The following is a 20,110-nucleotide window of genomic DNA, read 5'->3' as shown; positions in this document are numbered from 1 at the left end:
CATTGTCCCCACAGATAGGCCTAGGCCCTGGGACCCATTAAATTTTGGTCCCAGTAGGCCAAAGTTCAAAGTCACAGCAAGGTCACGAAATCTACAATTTTCCTATTTGTCATCATTGAGCAATTTTCCAAAATTCATTAAAAAATTCCGCATGACTCTGATTAGCCTCCAATTGGATCCACCTGTAGCTTAGAACAATATCTTGTATCTGGAACTAAATTGTCCACATCCACTGTGGAATGTGGACTCTGTGGACATTTACACTGAACACTGAAAATCCCATTTACCACACATTTAAAATTAGAACTCAACAAATATTGATGTGAATTGAATCTAATTGGACAGACACATGACTGGGACCAAGCTTCAACTTTTTCTGCTGTATGGAACAACCTGGAAACTGTTGAATTTAAACAGAAATAGTCGATCCACACATGCACAGCGTTCAGGTGCTTGGTGGAGGTTTGCGTTCTCTGAACACGTGTTCATTTTCTGGACCATTTGTCCTAGATCATAGTGTTGAATTGAAGATTTTACTGGGCGGCTGTAATGCTCTTACACTGTTAACCTTAACTCAGAAGTGACTAAATCAGTTCATGGCTCTATTTGTAGCTCCGTTTTGTGTGTGTGTGTGTGTGTGTGTGTGTGTAGGCAGCGGGCCGTGAGGATTATTCCAGAGCCTGTGGGTTTATTTTCGGATGGGCTTCATCTAACCCTGCAGTCTGCTACTATTTGTACGCTGTAGAGGCAGCAGCTCCATGTCAGGCCTGTTCTGCAGGAGGAAAGCAACACAAACACTTAGAATGAACGACAAGAGGCACTGTGCAGTTTTATTCTGACCCACAGCTCTAATTTTGATGAATGTTATAGCAGACATACAGATCTGTGCAAAAGATCTAAGCATTAGCTTTGTCAGTTTAGTACAGTTTTACTGACCACACATATGTGTTTGTCAGTCTATGTATGAAGGTTCAACAGCAATAAAAACATGTTTCAGAGGGAAAGAAATACAGCTTCTATAAACTAAAGTCTCACTTCAGTATTTAGTGTGACCTTAACATGTCTTTAACTCTTTAATTCAGATAAAATGAGATTCATTGTATTCATTTTCTGATGTTTTCATTCAACATATGTTCTATGATGGGGTCACACTGAACAGTAACTTTAACCTTTACAACACATTCAGTTCGGTTTTTTGTATGTGTTTTTTAGGGTTTGTACATATTTCCTGTATTTTCTTGTTGTATCTGAAGAAAATATTGTAAAATAAATATGTATGCTCAACAACAAAACTAAAGGTGGAATAAGACTTTTGTACAATACTGTATGTTTTGCTGCTAAAATAAAAATACATATATGTTGACAATTGAATCATAATGAAGTACTGATAATGAAAGGGGCACAGTTACGGTTGTTTAGTACAGTTTTACTGACCACACATATGCATTTATCAGTCTCTGTATGAAGGTTCAACAGCAATAAAAACATGTTTCAGAGGGAAACAACTACAGCTTCTATAAACTAAAGTCTCACTTCAGTATTTAGTGTGACCTTAACATGTCTTTAACTCTTTAATTCAGATAAAATGAGATTCATTGTATTCATTTTCTGATGTTTTCATTCAACACGTCAGATGGTTCTGTGTTTGTCATGGGCCCAGTGGTCACACTAAACAGTAACATTAACCTTTACATTTAGTTCTGTTTTTTACCTGAGCCAGGAGGTATTGTGATCACTTTGCTTTCTGTGTTTGTTTGTTTGTTTGTTTGTTTGTTAGCAAGTTTACTGGAAAACTCTTCCATCCATCTTCCCCAAATCTTCCCCACAGATAGGCCTAGGCCCTGGGACCAACCCAGTCCATTTTGGTCCCAGTAGGACAAAGTTCAAGGTCACAGCAAGGTCACAACATCTACAGTTTTCCATCTGTCATCACTGAGACATTTTCCAAAATTCATTAAAAATTCAAAACGACTCTGATTCTCCTCCAATTGGATCCACCTGTAGCTTAGAACAATGTCTTGTATCTGGAACTAAATTGTCCACATCCACTGTGGAATGTGGACTCTGTGGACATTTACATTGAACACTGAAAATCCCATTTACCACACATTTAAAATTAGAACTCAACTAATATTTATGTGAATTGAATCTAATTGGACAGACACATGACTGGGACCAGATTCAACTGTTTCTGCTGTATGGAACAACCTGGAAACTGTGGAATTTAAACAGAAATAGTCGACCCACACATGCACACCGTTCAGGTGCTTGGCGGAGGTTTGAGTTCTGAACACTTGTTGTATGTGTTTTTTAGGGTATGCACACATTTCCTATATTTTCTTGCGGTATCTGAAGAAAATATTGTGAAATAAATGTGTATGCTCAACAACAAAGTTAAAGGTGGAATCAGACCTCTGTACAGTACTGTGTGTTCTGCTGCTAAAATAACTGGATCATAATGAAGTGCTGGTGATTAAAGGGGCACATTTATGGTTGTTGTGTCTTTGAAGAGGATATGTTCAGGTTTATAACCTTTACAACAACTCTGACCTGAACAGCTGTTCCTGTCAGACGTGTTCTTTAATAAATCTTTGTGACATGCTGGGACAAAAAGCAGAACTGTAGGAGGTGATTTCTTGGCTGGGTGTGCGTCTGTAAGTGCGGACAGTGCGTCTGCTCCTCCGTCGGTGCGCACATGTTGTCTGCTTTTCCTCTGTTTCAGCCGTTCTCCTCCTGAAGCAGCCCCTTCCTCTGCAGAAACTGTGGCGGAGATGCGCAAATCTGCCGAAAACCCCTGGTGTTCTGCTGTAGGGTGAAGCCCTGTTAGTGGTGCGTGTGATTTCTGAACTTGTGCGCGTCCTAAACACTGGTGTTTCGGTCGCGGCGCCGATTCTACGACGCGAGAGACAGGCGGCAGATCTCGACCATTTCCTCTGCTGAATAAAAAAACAAAACGCTTCTGTACTCGATAATGCGAGCAACGACAGAGAAAATGGCTGTCCTCTGTCTGTACTCTGATTACTTTGTTTGTGAGCCGACAAATAACTGCAGCAGTGTTTCAGCTGACAGACTCTGTGGGAAATTCCCCGAAGGAGAAGAGGACGATTTATTCCCTTCAAGTACCAATCATGACGGGCTGTTTTTTAACTGTGGAAAAAACAAGATATTAAAAAAAAAATATTAAAAACAAACCCAAACGCAAAACCCGTGCACCTTGGCTGTGTCACCGCGGCAGAAAAAGGACAAGTGCAGAGCAGACCGTGTCCTTCAGGCTCAGGGTGGAGGCTCCTGTTCTGGCTCCTGTTGCATTTGTCCATGCAGGACTGAGTCAGGCCTCCAAATGCTCTGACATCCTCATATCAACTATTTCCTCCAGAAACGAGCAACCGAATGGAAATAAAGAAATGAAAGTGGTCTTTTCCATGGAAACCTGCTGAAGGTGGTCTAATGAGTTTCACTTGCACCAGAGAGGGTGAGAACAGCAGTAGTTAAAAAAAAAAAAAAAAGAACACACACACACCAAACAGAGATGAACTAGAAAAGCACTCGGGCAGTTCAGTCCCCCACCCCCCACCGATCACCACCCAAATTTAATCATTTGTTCCTTATGACAGGATCAACATATCCTGAAAATTTAATCAAAATCCGTCCATAACTTTTTACCTCCGCCAAGGACCGGCGGAGGTTATGTTTTCATCGGGGTTTGTTTGTTGGTTGGTTGGTTTGTTTGTTAGCAAGATAACTCACAAAGTTCTGGACGGATTTGGATGAAATTTTCAGGAAATGTTGATACTGACACAAGGAACAAATGATTAAATTGTGGTGGTGAGGGAGAGGACAGAACTGCCTTGGCGGAGGTCTGCGCTCTCTGAGTGCTTTTCTAGTTCAGTTATGTTGCTAACAAACAAACAAACAAATAAACAAACTGGAAAAGCACTCAGAGAGCGCAGACCTCCCCCAAGGCATATCAGTGTGTCCCCCCCATCACCACCAAAATTTCATCATTTCTCCCTTGTGTCAGTATCAACATTTCCTGAAAATTTCATCCAAATCCGTCCAGAACTTTTGGAGTTATCTTGCACACAGACAGAAAAAAAACAAAAAGATAAAAACAAAACAGACAAATCCCGATGAAAACATAACCTCCTTGGAGGAGGTAATTAAAGGTATTCCAACAATTACATTTCATCTGTCAAGAATTAAACTTCAAGTGCAAAAAAATTCAATATGAATTGAGTCCCGAAGCAGAAACCTGGGTACGGACACATGGGTGGGTGGGTGGGTGGGGGGGGGGGGGCCCTGCAGGTCTGTAGATGAACCTGATATGACGCATTCATTTCCATTCTGAGCTCAGTCCACCTGTCACGTTTCCACCCTCCGGTATTTGCAGCCTTCGCCGTGCGTCGCGCGTCAGAGCGCGTGGGGAGCTGCTTCTGTGTTCCAGTGGTGCGGGTGCGTCCTACACGTGACAACCAAACACATGATTAAAGGTGCAAACATCCAGCGGTGCCTGACACATGTGACACATTCACAGTGACTCAGCAGCAGCAGACACCGGCCTCTGGGGTCCATGGGGGTCCTGGTCCAGTCCGGTTTGGTCCGCTGTCTCCCTTCACCTTGTCAACACCTGAAAAACTGACTGGAGTTTCACACATACCTACATTTACTGCAGGCGGTTCATTTGAGGAAGCAAACCCAGACTAGTCTGAGGCCTGAGTGTGTGTGGACTGGTCCAGCTGAACAGACCCACCTTCCCTTCAGGGGAAAAGAATCGAACACCCGCGACCCGCACCGACTGCTGCATACAGACCCTCCTCATGTGGAGGATCATTTGTGGTACAGACTCAAATCACGAGTCTCTTCCCATTATTACTGTGTTTCTGTGCGTGTGTGTGTGTGTGTGTGTGTGTGTGTGTGTGTGTGTGTGTGTGGGGGGGGGGGGGGGGGGGGGGGGGTGTCCGTTGTTGGATGTGAGCAGAAGCGGACCCGCGTCTTGCCCGGATACAAGCCAGCCAATGGAGTTGGAACGGCGGCGGCGCTGCTGCAGTGCAGGCGCGCCGAGACCAATCACATCCAGAGTGTGAGGTGCGCGCATCTTCCTCCTTCTGTCTGCGCACCGCTGTCTTTACGCACTGTATGTGTGTGTGTGTGTGTGTGTGTGTGTGTGTGTGTGTGTGTGTGTGTAGTGTGTGTGTGTGTGTGCGACACATGGAAATCTAAAAAGCAGCAGCATCCTCCACTATCCTCATTCTCATCCAGTCATGTGTTCTTTAACTAAGAAACACTGGTTCTAACAGCCAATGAAATCCGCCCTTCTCTGTGGCCACATTTTTGGATAAATTATTGCTTTAAAAAAAAAAACAAAAAAAAAACGCTGCTTGGTTTCAAAAATTAAATGGTAAATTAACTCTTTCATGTACAGTGTTCACTCCAGTGGACAGTTGTTCTCCAGCTGTTCTCTTGTATATTCATGGGTTTAGTGGTTTTAGTTCCAGATCAGCCAACACAGTGGACACATGCACCATCCCATAATACAGACATTCAGACCATTAGTGTAACTGTGCTGTTCTAGATAAACCTGATCCACCATGTTTGAGTGTACATCAGTTTCTTGTTATTGTTATTAGACTGTAATTAACAACAAATTTGTTTTTTTTCCTTTTTGCATTTTATCTCCATGAAGTGAGTAATGACCACTGTTAGAGTATGTGAAAATGAGCGAAACATCAAATTAACAGCATTAAAATGTTTTTATTCATAGTTCTCACACAGTGTATCAGTAAATACATGTTTCTTTGCTTCAAAAATTAAACACGTAGTGTCCGGCTGAGTGGACATTTTTGCAACTCCGTGAAAATAGCTTCATAAAATAATAATAATAATAATATAATAATAAATAAATAATAATAATAATAATAATAATAATCAGCATTGTTTTTTTAATGCCTAAGAGGAAGAGAATCACTCAAGAAAAGAAAAAAAAAATCTCAATTAAGGTTCTCATAATTCATGCATGAAAGGGTTTAAGACTGTCATTTCCCTTCAGTGTGAGAAAATACCAATTGCGCAAACATGAAATAAACGGTTGTAAAGCATGGACTGGGACACAGTGGAGGTGTGAACACGGTTTATCTGAGAGGCTGTTGTTTAGAAGTCACACCAATGATCCAAAAAGATCAGAGACGAAATCAAAGAAAACATTTTCAATGATAATCCTATTTGCTTGATTTTAACCTTTCATGCATGAATTATGAGAGCCTTCATTAAGATTTTGTTTTTCTTGCGTGTTTTTATTCCTTTTTAGTCGTGAAAAACAAACAACAAACAATGTGATTGAATTTTTTTTAGGAACACTATTTTTCATGGAGTTACAAACATGTCCACTCAGCTGGACACCATGCGTTTAATTTAGAAGCAAAGAAACAGTATTTACTGACATACTGTGTGAAAACTATGAAATAAATTTTTTTTTAAATGCTGTTAATCTGATGTTTTCTCTCCATTTTAACAAACTATATTACTAGTTATTACTCACTTCATGGACGATAATATGCAAAAAACAACTTTTTTGTTTAAGAAAAAAACTGTTAATTAAAATCTAATAACACTTTGCATTTTTTTTACACTCAAACATGAGAGCAGATCAGCTTTATCTAGAACAGCAAAGTTAAATAATGGTATATAAATTACAGTCCACCGTGTTGGCTGATATGGAACTAAAACAACAAAATCTATGAATATCCAAAGAGAACCCCTTCGAACAGCTGTCCACTGCAGTGACCACTGGGCATGAAAGGTTCAAATCAAGCAAACAGGAATTATCACTGAAATGTTTTCTTTGATTTCGTCTCTAATACTCTAATCTAAGTCCACTGTGTCCCAGTCCAGTCTTTACCACCGTGTTATTTCACGTTTGCGCAGTTATGTATGTTCTCACACTGAAGGGAAATGACTGTCTTAGAGCATGCGCATAATTCTTATTCCTCAGTTTTTCTAATGTGCGCATTCGTGTTCGTACAAACAAGGGACATTTTTTTGTGCGTTCGTTGTTGTTTTTCTGGACTTCTTCAGGTTAAATACTGTGGTTTAAATTGAGCCCAGAATTATCGGTCCGTATGTCTTAAACCGGGCTAAAGCAGCTCCTACTTATCTTGTCTGATGTATTATTATGGGATGGGTTTATTCGGTCAAACGCATGTTGGCCTTCATGTCGCTCCGTTAGAGTCTGGAGGAGCCTGGAAAAAAAAAAAAGAAAAAAAGCCCAGTCTGGAAATGACGCGCACCGATGGTCTGATGGAAACTGTTTCCCATGTGTGAGGGTTTTATGTTCATTTGTTATTTCTGGATATTTGATGTTTTATTCTAATCAATCTGAAGACAACGACGACTGACAAATGCATTTGTACTTCGTAGAGGAACAGACAAATTATAAAATGACATTTTCTCTTTGCATCAGTTACATTGGCCCGTTTCCCTTCATTATTTTATTATTTTATTATTTCATTATTTCGTTTTCATGTCATTTTTCATTTTCACCCCCACTTGTATAATTTAACAAACAAACAAATGCGTAGAAGAGATAAACAACTGTTTGTAACTTACAGCCTAATTATGAATAGGTTCTGGGCCTGTAACATTCATATTTTATTTGAAGCCTATATTCAGTCCTGTTGAGGGAAGAGGTTCACTGCAAAACCCAGACTAGAGTTTGTAAAGCAGGGAGAGTCATCAAATAAAAGTGCACTCTAAAAAAAATGATTCATGGGCTCAGTGAGTTAAAATCAAGAGCTTTCTCTGTTTAAAAAAAATCAGTTTGTTCCATGTACACATTTAAATCAGCTGATCAGTTATTTTATGAAGTTGGTCTAAATGAAAAACAAGGAAAACTGTCTTAACTTAATTATAACATATTGATTCTGAACAGACATTTCTGCCTTAAATTAACATATTAGTATATTCAGTTTGTACAAGTTAAAAGTCTGGGAAGTTTCATTTAAAAGATGAAAACAAATCTGATGTAAGGTTAGAATTATGAACGAAGATGAGAGGATGGAACAGAAAGAGAAGAAGAAGAAGAAGGAGGAGGAGGAAGAGGAGGAAGAAGAGGAGGAGGAAGAAGAAGAAGAGGAAGAGGAGGAGGAGGAAGAGGAGGAGGAGGAAGAAGAGGAGAGAGAAGAGGAGGAGGAGGAAGAAGAGGAGAGAGAAGAGGAGGAGGAGGAGGAAGAGGAGGAGGAGGAAGAGGAGGAGGGTGTGGCCGGACCCTCAGTCCATCCACTTGGTTAAACTAACAGGAGTTCCGGTCAAACCCATGTCCGTCCAGTCCAGTGGTCAGAGAAGTCCAGCTCCACCGGACACAACATTTACGGACTGAAGAATGGAAAAAAAAAAAAAAAAAACTGACCCAGAAAGAAATGAGCTTCAATTATTCTGTCAAATCATGTCACACAAGGAGAGTGAGTTTCGACAAACACTAGTAAAGTCCGAACCATAAATCCAACTCTGATCCTCTGAGAAGGAAATCACATGACGCAAAGATGAAATTCAACAGTCACCACAATAAAAGAACGGAACTCACAGAACTAATATTTACCCACTGACATGAAAAGGACAAAAAAAAAAAACTCCCATATCTGCTGTTGTTATTATTATTATTATATTATTATTATTATTATTATTATATCATTATAGTTCCTGTTGTTGTTGCTTCTGTTATATTATTCCTTGTTTTGTCGTTTTCCATATTATTACACTATTTAATGCTGAGCTGTCTCTCTCTTTTTATTTCCTTAGGCCTATGTTTACTTGTCTTCATCACTTGTCAAAAGGTTGTAACCACAAATCCTGTCCTTATTTCATAACAGATTGAAGTCATTTTTTTCCCACTTAAAATAATTTTGTTTTGATTTTGTTCACTGCCCTTTTTAAAATTATTGCTGTTACTACTACAAGTGGATCCATAAATAATCTATAACCTATAGTCCTATAGCCAAAAAAATATAATTATTTTAGTATTATCATTAGTATTTTATATTAATTATTACTATTATTAATTATTACTGTTGTTGTATTATTGTTATTTTGTTTTTTATTATTATTATCGTTACTATGGTCGCGGTATTGTACAGAACACAGGGCTTATTGTGACAGCCAATAATGAGGCCTATGGCTGCATTTCATCATCAGTGTAAAATTGTAACATGATGAAAAGAGATATTTGTAGACTGGATTTTTTTCTCATATCTTTCCATTCAATAGATAACGGACAGATGCTGGTAAAAAGCTTTAAATTATAAATCTGAAATGTTCTGGCCTCATGTCCCGCTCCATAAACTCATAGGCTATTTGGCATTCTGTTTTACACATTAGTCCCACTGAATTTTTTAAAACACAATTAATTTTTTTTTTTTAATTTTTGTTTAGATCATGTTGTTATTCCAGGTGTGTGTTTGACCCGCATGACAGATTTGAATGAAACTGAGAAGATCTTTAGACTCATCTGTGGGAATGTCCAAGCCTGGTCAGAATAAACAGATGGATTTGGGTCTTCATACAGATCAGCCTGTGTTAACAGCACTGACACAACAAATGCATCACAGAGTGAAAACCTGCTCATAAATTCGCACTGCCGCTGTTTCTGCCGCTTCCACATGCGTCAAACTGCGCTTTTATTCCTTTGTGTCTCTCCCGCGTGACGACACCGTCGCTTGTTTATTACCCGGTACTTTTTTATATAATTACCACGTTGTTTGAAGTGTCTTATAACTTGCGCGAAATGATTCACTCGCCGCGGGTTAAAAAAAAAAAAAAAAAAAAAAAAAAAAAAAAAAGAGAGAAGAGAGAAAAGTCCCCCCCACCCCGAAAGAATTCACTCAGGCACAAGCTCCTCCCCTCACTTAGCAACCCAGAGCACGTAGCAACGACTCGACCAATGAGCGTTGCGTTAGAGGTTCCACGACTACCGTTCCCTAGCAACGTGGTAAAAAAAAAAATCGTGTGCTGACGTCCATTCTGTTCGGGAGTATTATGGTCTGTCGGGAATTCAGAGTGGCTGGGACTAGAGAGAAAAATATCTGCTCTGCTAGCGTTAGCATCCAGCAAGCTAACGGTAGGTAGCACTGGAGTAAACATGGAGCTGTCTGCCGTCGGGGAGAGGGTGTTCGCGGCCGAATCTATCATCAAACGGCGAATAAGGAAGGTAGGGGAGAAACGGAACACGTCCTTTTTTAATCCAGAACTCTTGGTACCATTGCACCGCACCGTACTCTTAATAGTACCGTTTTGCCTGTAAGCTAACCAAGTGGTTTGTGTTTGTTTCTGATGGCACGCAGGGTCGGATTGAATACCTAGTGAAATGGAAGGGCTGGTCTCCCAAGTAAGTCCTGCTTCATGCTGTGTTGTGCGTGTTTTCAGTCCGCGGCTGTGATGTCAGTACCGTGGCGGCTGTGGCTGGCGTTAGCTTCGCCGAGCTAGCGTTAACAGGCAGCCGCATTAAAGCTGGTGTAGCGCGCGGAGGCTTTAGCTCCCAGGCTAACAGTGGAGCATCCAGCAACACACACAGCTCCTCCACTCCGGAACTTTGTGTTTTTGTGTTTTGCAGATACAGCACTTGGGAGCAGAGGAGAACATCTTGGACTCCCGCCTGTTTGCGGCTTTTGAGCAGAGGTAAGCCTGTGTGTGCTGGCCTTCTTTGTGGGCAGGTTCCAGTGGATGTGGACATTAAATATGTGGTGCCCACGGTGCACTTTGCTCCCGTGACACCCGTAAATAATGGATCACACGCTGTTTCCACAGGGAGCGTGAGAGGGAGCTGTATGGGCCCAAAAAGAGAGGACCAAAACCCAAGACCTTTTTGCTGAAGGTAAAAAAAAAAGACTCTTCTTTTAAAATAACGAATTTACATCTAAGAGTCTAAGTTACACCCAGATGTTTTCATTGAACAGTTCTGGTGTGTGTGTTGTGTCTGTTTACTGCACAGGTGTCAAACATGAGGCCCAGGGCCAAAAACAGCCCACCAAAGGGTCCAGTCCGGCCCCTGGGATGAATTTGTGCAAAAATGCAAAAATTACACTAAGATATTAACAATCCTTTTAGTTCAGGTTCCACATTCAGACCTATTCAATCTCCAGTGGGCAGGATTCAGTCAAATACTATCAAAATAACATAGAAATAATGACAACTCCATTTTTGTTCTCTTTGTAAATGTAAATATTTTCATGTATATATGCTAAAACAAAGTATAATTTCGTAAAAAAAAATGTGAACAACCTGAAATTTCTTAAGAGAAGTAAGTACAATTTTAACAAGATTCTGCTTGTGACCTCTGCCAGGAGGTATTGTGATCACTTTGCTTTGTGTGTTTGTCTGTTTATTAGCAACTTTACCAGAAAACTCTTCCACCCATCTTTCCCAAATCCTCCGCACAGATAGGCCTAGGCCCTGGGACCAACCCATTAAATTTTGGTCCCAGTAGGCCAAAGTTCAAGGTCACAGCAAGGTCACAAAATCTACAGTTTTCCATCTGTCATCATTGAGCAATTTTCCAAAATTCATAAAAAATTCAAAACAACTCCGATTAGCCTCCAATTTGATCCACCTGTAGCTTAGAACAATATCTTGTATCTGGTACAAAATTGTCCACATCCACTGTGGAATGTGGACTCTGTGGACATTTACATTTAACACTGAAAATCCCATTTACCACACATTTAAAATTAGAACTCAACTAATATTGATGTGAATTGAATCTAATTGGACAGACACATGACTGGGACCAAGCTTCAACTTTTTCTGCTGTATGGAACAACCTGGAAACTGTTTAACTTAAAAAGAAATCGTCGATCCACACATGCACACTGTTCAGGGTGAAGGAGGAAGTTTGCGTTCTCTGAACACTTGTTACTAAATGTTTTGTGTCTTTGTAGATCCACTGTGATCTGTAAGTTCTAATGTACATGTGTAAATGATAAACTGAGGCATAATATTGTTAAAATTACACTTATTTTTCAGTTTGTTCATGTTATTCACATCTTTTGAAAGGATAGTTTGTAGATGTAAACCGTTTCATAATGTAAATTAACTTTTTTCACTCTAAAACACAGAGAAAAGTTTGGAGTTGACATTATTTATATATTATGTTATTTTAGTGGTTCGACTCACTGCAGGTTAAAGTTAGCTGAATGTGGCCCCTGAACTAACATGAGTTTGACACTCCTTGTTTACTGTGAACACTTCTCAGCCCCATGGTGTTGGCTTTAATGATGCTCATTATATTAAGTCCACATGTCACTGAAATATCTTGATCAGTTTTCAACTGTGTTTGTCAGACGCAGATGAAATTTTGTAACATATTGATAATTATAGTCAATTAGTCAAATTAAAATAATTTAGTTTTTGTTTTTAATGTGTTTAATGTTTAGGGATGGTATGGTTTGTCGTTATGTCAGTACTAACACTTCTGCTGACATGGCAGTTATAAAACCGATACTGTGACTAATGCAATGTCAAGCGTTACACAATTTGTGATTGTTGCTATATTTCTCCCACAATTTTAAAGTCTTTATATTTCTAGTGGAGTGTAACCGCTCTGGCCTGTCTGGACAATACTTCTCCAAACATTCAATTGGCTTCCAAATAAAAAAATGTTGGATTATCACATGAGAATAAATAATCCAGTTGTGGTGTCTGAGCTCCATGTACAGTAGCTGCTTTAGCTTCCACAGCCCTTGTTTTTATATTTTGACTATACGTGAATAGAACCACAGCGTTGTTTATTTAACCTGTTTAAACCTGTGTTTTTCATCCAGTGATGAGTTTAAATGTGTCAAAATGTTGGACTTTTAGAAATGAAAAAAAATTCAACTGGAGTAATGTCATGTAAACAGTAGCTTCACTGTTGTTTTCTGTCATTTTCAACAGGCTGAAGATAAGTTAAAGCCAAGTCCTATGAGTTTAGAAGTGAAGCAGTCCGAGGAATGCAAATCACCTACCCAACTCCAGAGCCGGTCGTCACTCCCAGGGCCAGAGAGGGCCTGAGGGCAGTCGTTCCCACCATTTTCCCTCCCAGCACCGTCAACCGCGGGGAAAGCATACGTGTCCGACCTCCAGAGCTGGCCCGTGGTGACCTCCAGCAGCCTCCCCCTCAGCAGAACAGTCCTGAGGGGCCCATCCACCTACCCAAGAAAAGAGGCCCGAAGCCTAAACCCCGTTTCAAAGACGGCAGCTGTAGCCACGCCATCTCTGAGTCCCACAAGAGAAGAGTAGAGGATCAGGTGGACCCAAGTCCGCACAAACTACCCAAAATGCAGCGCATGGAAGGAATGAGGCTGGGCAAAGTCTCCCACAGACACACAGAGAACCACAGTCACAGCCATAAACATCACTACCATCGCCACCACCACCACCACCACCACCACCACTCCACACACAGCGGCTTCATCTCCAGCGACGGCTCCTACGAACAGCTCTACTCGCACCGCGGCCTGCATTCTCACAGGACAGACGCCACCATACACAGGACTAAGGACTCACACGGCTGTGGCTACCTGGCCCCTGCGCACTTCAAGCACCAGCCCAAAATGGGCCTGGGCCGACCCGCCACCACCAGCGCCGAGCTCCCGCAGATGGAGAAGCCGTATTTCTTGGACAGGCCATCTCCAACCCGGCTGGACGACGACTTGGATGAAAGTATGTGGAAGCCGTCCCTCGGCAACGGGAGAAGGTCCTGGTGACGGACGTGACCACCAACTTCCTGACAGTCACCATCAAAGAGAGCAGCACTTCAAAAGGCTTTTTTAAAGACAAAAGATGATTACTGGAGTGATTCCTTTCTGCGGCGGGGTTATTCGGTTTATAGTGTGATTAAGCAAAGCAGCCTTTTGTATGTAATGTATAAAGAAATTACATAATGTGGATATGTGTATATATTATAAAATTGGACAACTATTTAATGTATTGACCAAATGAAGTCCATTTCATACTGTGCAGTGGGTAACTGTTCATGAGCATGTCCCCTCTGCAGCAGCTGGCTACTTTGTGTACAGACCTTGTGAATCCTATTTTGCAAATGTACCTAGAATGTATTTTTGTCACCGAATCCTCCAGCCTGTGCTCATAAATGGGGAGAGGTGAGGCTAAATATTTCTAATTTGAACTAATTGGATTGAATTCAACCGCTGGTTCAATGGGGGTTTGTATTTAAAAAAAAAAAAAAAGAAATGCTCAAGCACTTTGAAATGAAAAGTATTAAAGAATCCGTTTGTGTTGTGTTCAAAGACCCGTTTTCTCTCCGTTAACAGCATGACTGATGCTGTGTTTGTTCTACTGTTGACATTTCTAATTGTAGGCCTACACGAAATTAATATATTTAATAAGTTCGTCCCCGAGATGCACACCGGTTGCTATTATTATTTTTCCATTAACCTATAATATATTTTACATTTTCATAGAAAACCTTCATGAAGCTTTGATGTAACAAGAATTACAGATACTGTGTCAAATTGCTTTTTAGACGCTTTTCAATAAATCATTTGAATTTTCTCATTCCCTAGTATTTGTCTTCTTTCTGTCAGTTTGTTTCTTGTAGAGGCAACAGTTGAATCCGATTATCTGGATTTTACGCATGATTCATCAAACCAACTCGGAACACTTTAAGTGTTTTACATGTAGCGGATCTTCAGCTTTAGGTAAATATGAAAAAATCGGAGGTTTCCATTTGACAGTCCTCTGTTGTAATCAGGGGTTGTCAGATGTTGCAGAGGCCTCAGGCTCAAAGGAGGCGGTCTGCGGCTGTGGCCTGCAGCCGCTGCTTCTGCTTTCTGATAAAAACTCACTGATCTGATGGAGGACTTCTGTGCATAAAAAAGTCTACTCAATATTTGTCTTGTATTTGTCAGAGGAAAACCGAAAGCAGATTATTATTTGAACATAAGCAGTTCCACATGGACTCAGTGAACAGAGCATGCGTAAAAAGTGTCCGCTGGTCATTTTATTCCGATTAATCTGACAACATTTGGTTGGTTTCGGTTACTCAGTTTGGACATTTGGGTTCGAACTGGAAATTCTGAGCGAACCAATTTGTAGAAAAGGAAAACCAAACTGTGTTCTACTGTCCATGGCCCATAAGCACTGATAAGAACAGACAGTTAACTTGTACTAAACTAACTGTTCAGTGGGTGTCTGCGCACATCTTCTAAACTTTACACAGATCTTACTGTGATCTGAACCCAGAGAGAGGAGGAGAAAAGGCTTTAGAGGAAACATTCAGTTTGTGCTGAATCTGCCACAGAAGACGCAGTGAAATTAGAATTCATATTCACATGCGGAAAGTAAAAAAAACAAAAAAACAAAACGAAATGTCGGAGAAAAAAGAAAATGTTTTCGTTTTTATTTATTTATTTATTTTAATTATGGGATGTCATGTCCTGTGTGTCCTGAAACCTCCGTGTGCTCAGTGACATGTTCACAGACATGTTCAGAACATGTGGAGTGTCTGCAACAGCTCCAGCTCAGTGTCATACTGAGTGGACTCTGCAGGTTCCACTCAGACCTCAGACCGTGGACCGGGTCCGCATCCGCAAAAGTACATTCGTGTGTGTGTTGTGTGTGTGGTGTGTTGTGGGTGTGTGTGTTGTGTGTGTGTGTGTGTGTGGTGTGTGTGTGTGTAGAGCAGAGCTTGCGAGAACCTGGATGAGCTGTGGTCTGTTTGTCTGCAGGGTTAGACCCGGACTGGGAGGAAGGAGGAGGCAGATGATGCGGCAACAGAGGAAAAAGTAGAAAACGCAGACCTCCGCCAAGGCAGATCAGTGCAACCCCCCCCCCCCCCCCCCCATCAACACCAAACTGTAATCATTTGTTCCTTGTGTCAGTATCACATTTCCTGAAGATTTTCATCCAAATCCGTCCATACTTTTGGAGTTATCTGCCACCAAGACAACAGACAAACAACCAACGCCCGGCAACACATAACCTCCTTGGCGGAGGTTAAAAAAAAAAAAAAAAAAAAAAAAAGACATGAACTCCAGGGTCTGAACAGGTTCACAGTGACTGCAGAGAAATGAAGCTGAGATGAATGGAACCATATGACTGTTCATTTAGCATTTAGATGAAGAGATTTAAAGGTAGTGTATACACACACACACACACACACACACACACACACACACACACACACACACACACACACACACAGTTCCAGTCAATAGTTTGGACACACCTGTTTTTTCTTTATTTTCATGACTTTTTCCATTGTAGATTCTCACTGAAGGCATCAAAACTAGAACCGAACACATATGGAACTAGAAAAACACTCAGAGAGAGCAGACCTCCGCCAAGGCAGAGCAGTACCTGCCCCCCCACCCCACCCCCCCATCACCACCAAAATGTAATCATTTGTTCCTTGTGCAACAACATTTTCTGAAATTTTATCGTCTATAACTTTTTCAGTTATCTTGCACACACACACACACACACACGCACACACACACACACCACGCACACACACACACCACACACCACACACACGCACACCACACAGACACACACACACACAGACGTCGTCAGAAACATACTTATGGAGTTAAAACAAGTGTGAAATCACTCAAACATGTTTCTCTTTCAGATTCTTCCTGATGCCCTCCCTTTGCTCTTCTTTCTGCTTTTGCACATTCTGTGGATGAGCTTCATGAGGCAGACACAGCTGAACGGTTCCAACAGTCCGAAGGAGTTCCTACGGAGTCCGGGAAGGGACACGAACAAAAAAAAAAACCCTTTTGCGTTACAAGGCAGTAGTTTTGGTTTTGGGGATCCAGACCGGATCAGACCGTCAGCTCGGACACCGCCCTGCCGTGCTCTGCGCATGTGCAGTTCAGATGACCCTACTCTGTCATTATTTGTCCCATCGGAAAAATTCCAACATTCTGAAACCTCAGACGCTCTGCTTTATGGACATGATGGGTTTATCGCGAAGAATTTCACGGGCACTGTCCTAGAAGCCGCATAATAAACCAGTCTGTGACTGTGGACGCACACACGGACAGAGGGAACGGAGAACCGGAGCGCATAACGGGAGTGGAGAACGGATCAGATTAGAGCTTGGAAAATGTAGAACAGACGACATCCCAATTCCAGACCAGCTGGAGGTTTAGGATGGACCTGTGACTGAAGGAGAGACTTGATGGAGAAACATCTGCAGAGAAAAGTACAGTTCCTCCAGTTCCAGTTGGACTGTCTATGACTGAACACTGTCTGCTTTTGTCTGTGCAGTTTTCATTTGTTTTACTTTATTGTTTTGTGAAATTGACGCTTATACTGCATGGTGTTTCTATAGAATAAACCATGTAGATCTGTGTTGTTTTGGAGTATGTTGGACGTTCTGTGCGTAAAAGGGCGCATGACGCGCTGCCAAAATAAGAGCGCATGCGCAGATGTTCGGTGACTTTTCCCTCTTGTCTTGTTTGTGTAATACTTTATTCTGTGTGTGTTATTTTTTCCACCGGAAGTCACAATCAAGGATGAAGAGGGAGAAGCCACAGTGATGCGAGCAGAGACTGGGTAGTTTGGACTTTGACTGTTTTTGCACAATAGAGACAAATACTCACAGTTTATTGTAAATACTTTTTATACTTTCAAAGTTCATATTTAACATTCAAAATCTTGTATCCATGTGTAATTTCAGTGTTTTTCTGCTAAGACTAAAAAAAAAAAATAATTCTGTTTTAGTGTTTCTCTTTGTTTTAAACTGTTATTACAGTATTCAAACAAGCAGTGAATTATAAGTGGTTATAGATACTGAACATTCTAAGTGTTCTGCAAAAGGACTCACAGCATATTTTCGGACTTTTTTCTGGTCAAAATAAGAAAACAAGTCCAAGGCATATATATTGTATAAAGGGTTTTCAAACAATGCGCACATCCTCCTGTATGAAGCTGCCCACAGCTGAAGGTAAATGTGGATTTCATTCAGAAACCTTTACGATTATTCCAATCGGACAAATAATGAAAGAGTTACGTCATACTAACAGGACAGGGGGCGTGTCAGACCTGACACAGTCGGACCCGAACTGGATCCCAACCCTGTCAGACCGGATAAGCTGAGTTTACTTTAAAAATGTGAGGTAACCTGTTGCCTTAAAAAATGTAAGTAATGCGGAATGAAAACTGGAGTGTATTAAACTGAAATGCTTGATTTGAATGGAATTGCTGTTTGAAGTCCAACACACTAAATGCCAAGTTAATTTAATTGAAAATTTGTTGCAATGTCAGTTGTTTTGTAGAATCATTAGTCTGAATATCATCAGCTCATTTTACTCAATTCCAAGTTGATTTAAAATAAACCTTTTGCAATATGAACAGCTTTTTTAATTATTCAACTTGATATAGAGTTGTGGATGTAAGTTAAACAATAAGTTAGCTCAGCGTATTAAAGCGTTAAAGGAAGTGCTTTTTATGTGATTAAGCTAAAAGATTTACTTATGACTAACTTATTTTTGGTTTGAACAGTAAATCCATAGTTCTTCCTGTGGCTCTGGACTCCTGGTGCAGCTGCACAAAAATACAAAAACAAACACAAAAAGGCAATAAACACTGACATACACATATTCAGTCCAAATGAACACTAACAGCACACACTCCAACCATTCAACTCAGCATTTAGCTTACACTGACTAATTTTCTCAGTGGCAGCCAGATTAGTTTATCATTGATTAAACAATCATTTAAGTTAATAAAACTCATAACCCTATTCCTGACCAAAATAGTCCATGAAACTAGAAGCACTCGGAGAGCGCAGACCTCCGCCAAGGCTGGTCAGTGGGCCCCCCCCCCCCCGTGGGAGGGCCACCACCAAATTTAATCAGTTCTTTCCTTATCCCATTTCCAACAAACCCTAATACAAACAAATCCAAATCTGTCCATAACTTTTTGAGTTGTGTTGCACACTGAGGGACAGACAAACAAACAGACAAACAAACCCTGGCATTAACATAACCTCCTTGGCGGAGGTAATTATTCAATTTAATATAATATAGCATGATTGGCAATTAGTTCATTATCATTTACCAGTGCAGGAAGTGCTTTTAAGCTGGTATAGCATCAAGATTTCCACTCTGCAACAGCAGTTTCATCTGAACAGTAAACCCATAGTTGTTCCTGTGGCTCTGACTCCTGGTGCAGCTGTACACAAATACACAAACAAACACAAAAAGGCCAAGAAACACTGACACACACACATTCAGTCCACATGAACACTAACAGCACAACCCACTGAACCCTGCACAGAAAAACAACACATTTACAACAACAGGAATAATACCCACAATGCAATGCACAGATACAAAGGTGTGGTCAGGACTAAAACTGAGGGATTTAAATCCATTCAACTGAAACTGTTTCATACTTTTGACTCTGTCTACAAATTAGTAGAATATACTGAACATTTTATAGTAATGGAATAAAACTGAAATCATTTAAGTCCATTGGAATTAAAGCATTTTAGTAAACACACAGTCTGGGCTGACAGTGAACGTACATATGGACCTGAAGCAAGAGAGAGCAAATATGACTGCGTTATAACACTATCTATCTATCTATCTATCTATCTATCTATCTATCTATCTATCTATCTATCTATCTATCTATCTATCTATCTATCTATCTATCTATCTATCTATCTATCTATCTAATTTATTTATTTATTTATTTATTTATTTATTTATTTTTTTTTCCTCATATCCCTTCCCTGGCTCCATAAATTCCCAGAGAAGGTGTGTCCAGACTTTTGACTGGCAGGCTATTTATTTATTTAATTAATTAATTAATTAATTATTTAATTTTTTGTTTATTTCCACTGGGTTCCACTTTGTACTGTAACAGTTTGAAGGAGCAGATGGTCCCTTTGTCAAAGAGCTGTATTTCAGCATCACATTAAACCACTGCCTCTTAGAAGAACATGTCACCTGATACAGACTATATATGTTCAGCACTAGTGGAACATCCTGGATTAACATCAGGAGTCCATCCTCAGACAGCACAGGTCTTACAGTCAGGTTAATCTGGGTCTGTCGCTCTTCAGACGCCTCAGTCCAGCCACTGCAGAAGGTTTAGTCCAAATGTCAGA

The 20,110-nt window shown here is 40.6% G+C and overlaps 1 protein-coding gene across 1 annotated transcript; it reads left to right on the top strand.

The window, feature by feature from the left end:
* The first annotated feature begins 9,999 nt into the window (after positions 1-9,999).
* On the top strand, positions 10,000-14,538 carry cbx8b (chromobox homolog 8b). Its single transcript, XM_030143153.1, is given in 8 exon segments — positions 10,000-10,195; positions 10,329-10,372; positions 10,598-10,611; positions 10,614-10,662; positions 10,792-10,858; positions 11,471-11,483; positions 12,928-13,707; positions 13,710-14,538. Coding segments are annotated over 8 exon segments (1,134 nt in total). The 5' UTR covers positions 10,000-10,126; the 3' UTR covers positions 13,808-14,538.
* Positions 14,539-20,110: the final 5,572 nt, after the last annotated feature.

The sequence above is a fragment of the Sphaeramia orbicularis genome, chromosome 1 (genome assembly GCF_902148855.1).
Source record: "Sphaeramia orbicularis chromosome 1, fSphaOr1.1, whole genome shotgun sequence".
Taxonomy (NCBI): Eukaryota; Metazoa; Chordata; class Actinopteri; order Kurtiformes; family Apogonidae; genus Sphaeramia; species Sphaeramia orbicularis.
The sequence above is the reverse complement of the archived record's forward strand: the minus strand, read 5'-3'. Positions and strand labels throughout refer to the sequence as shown.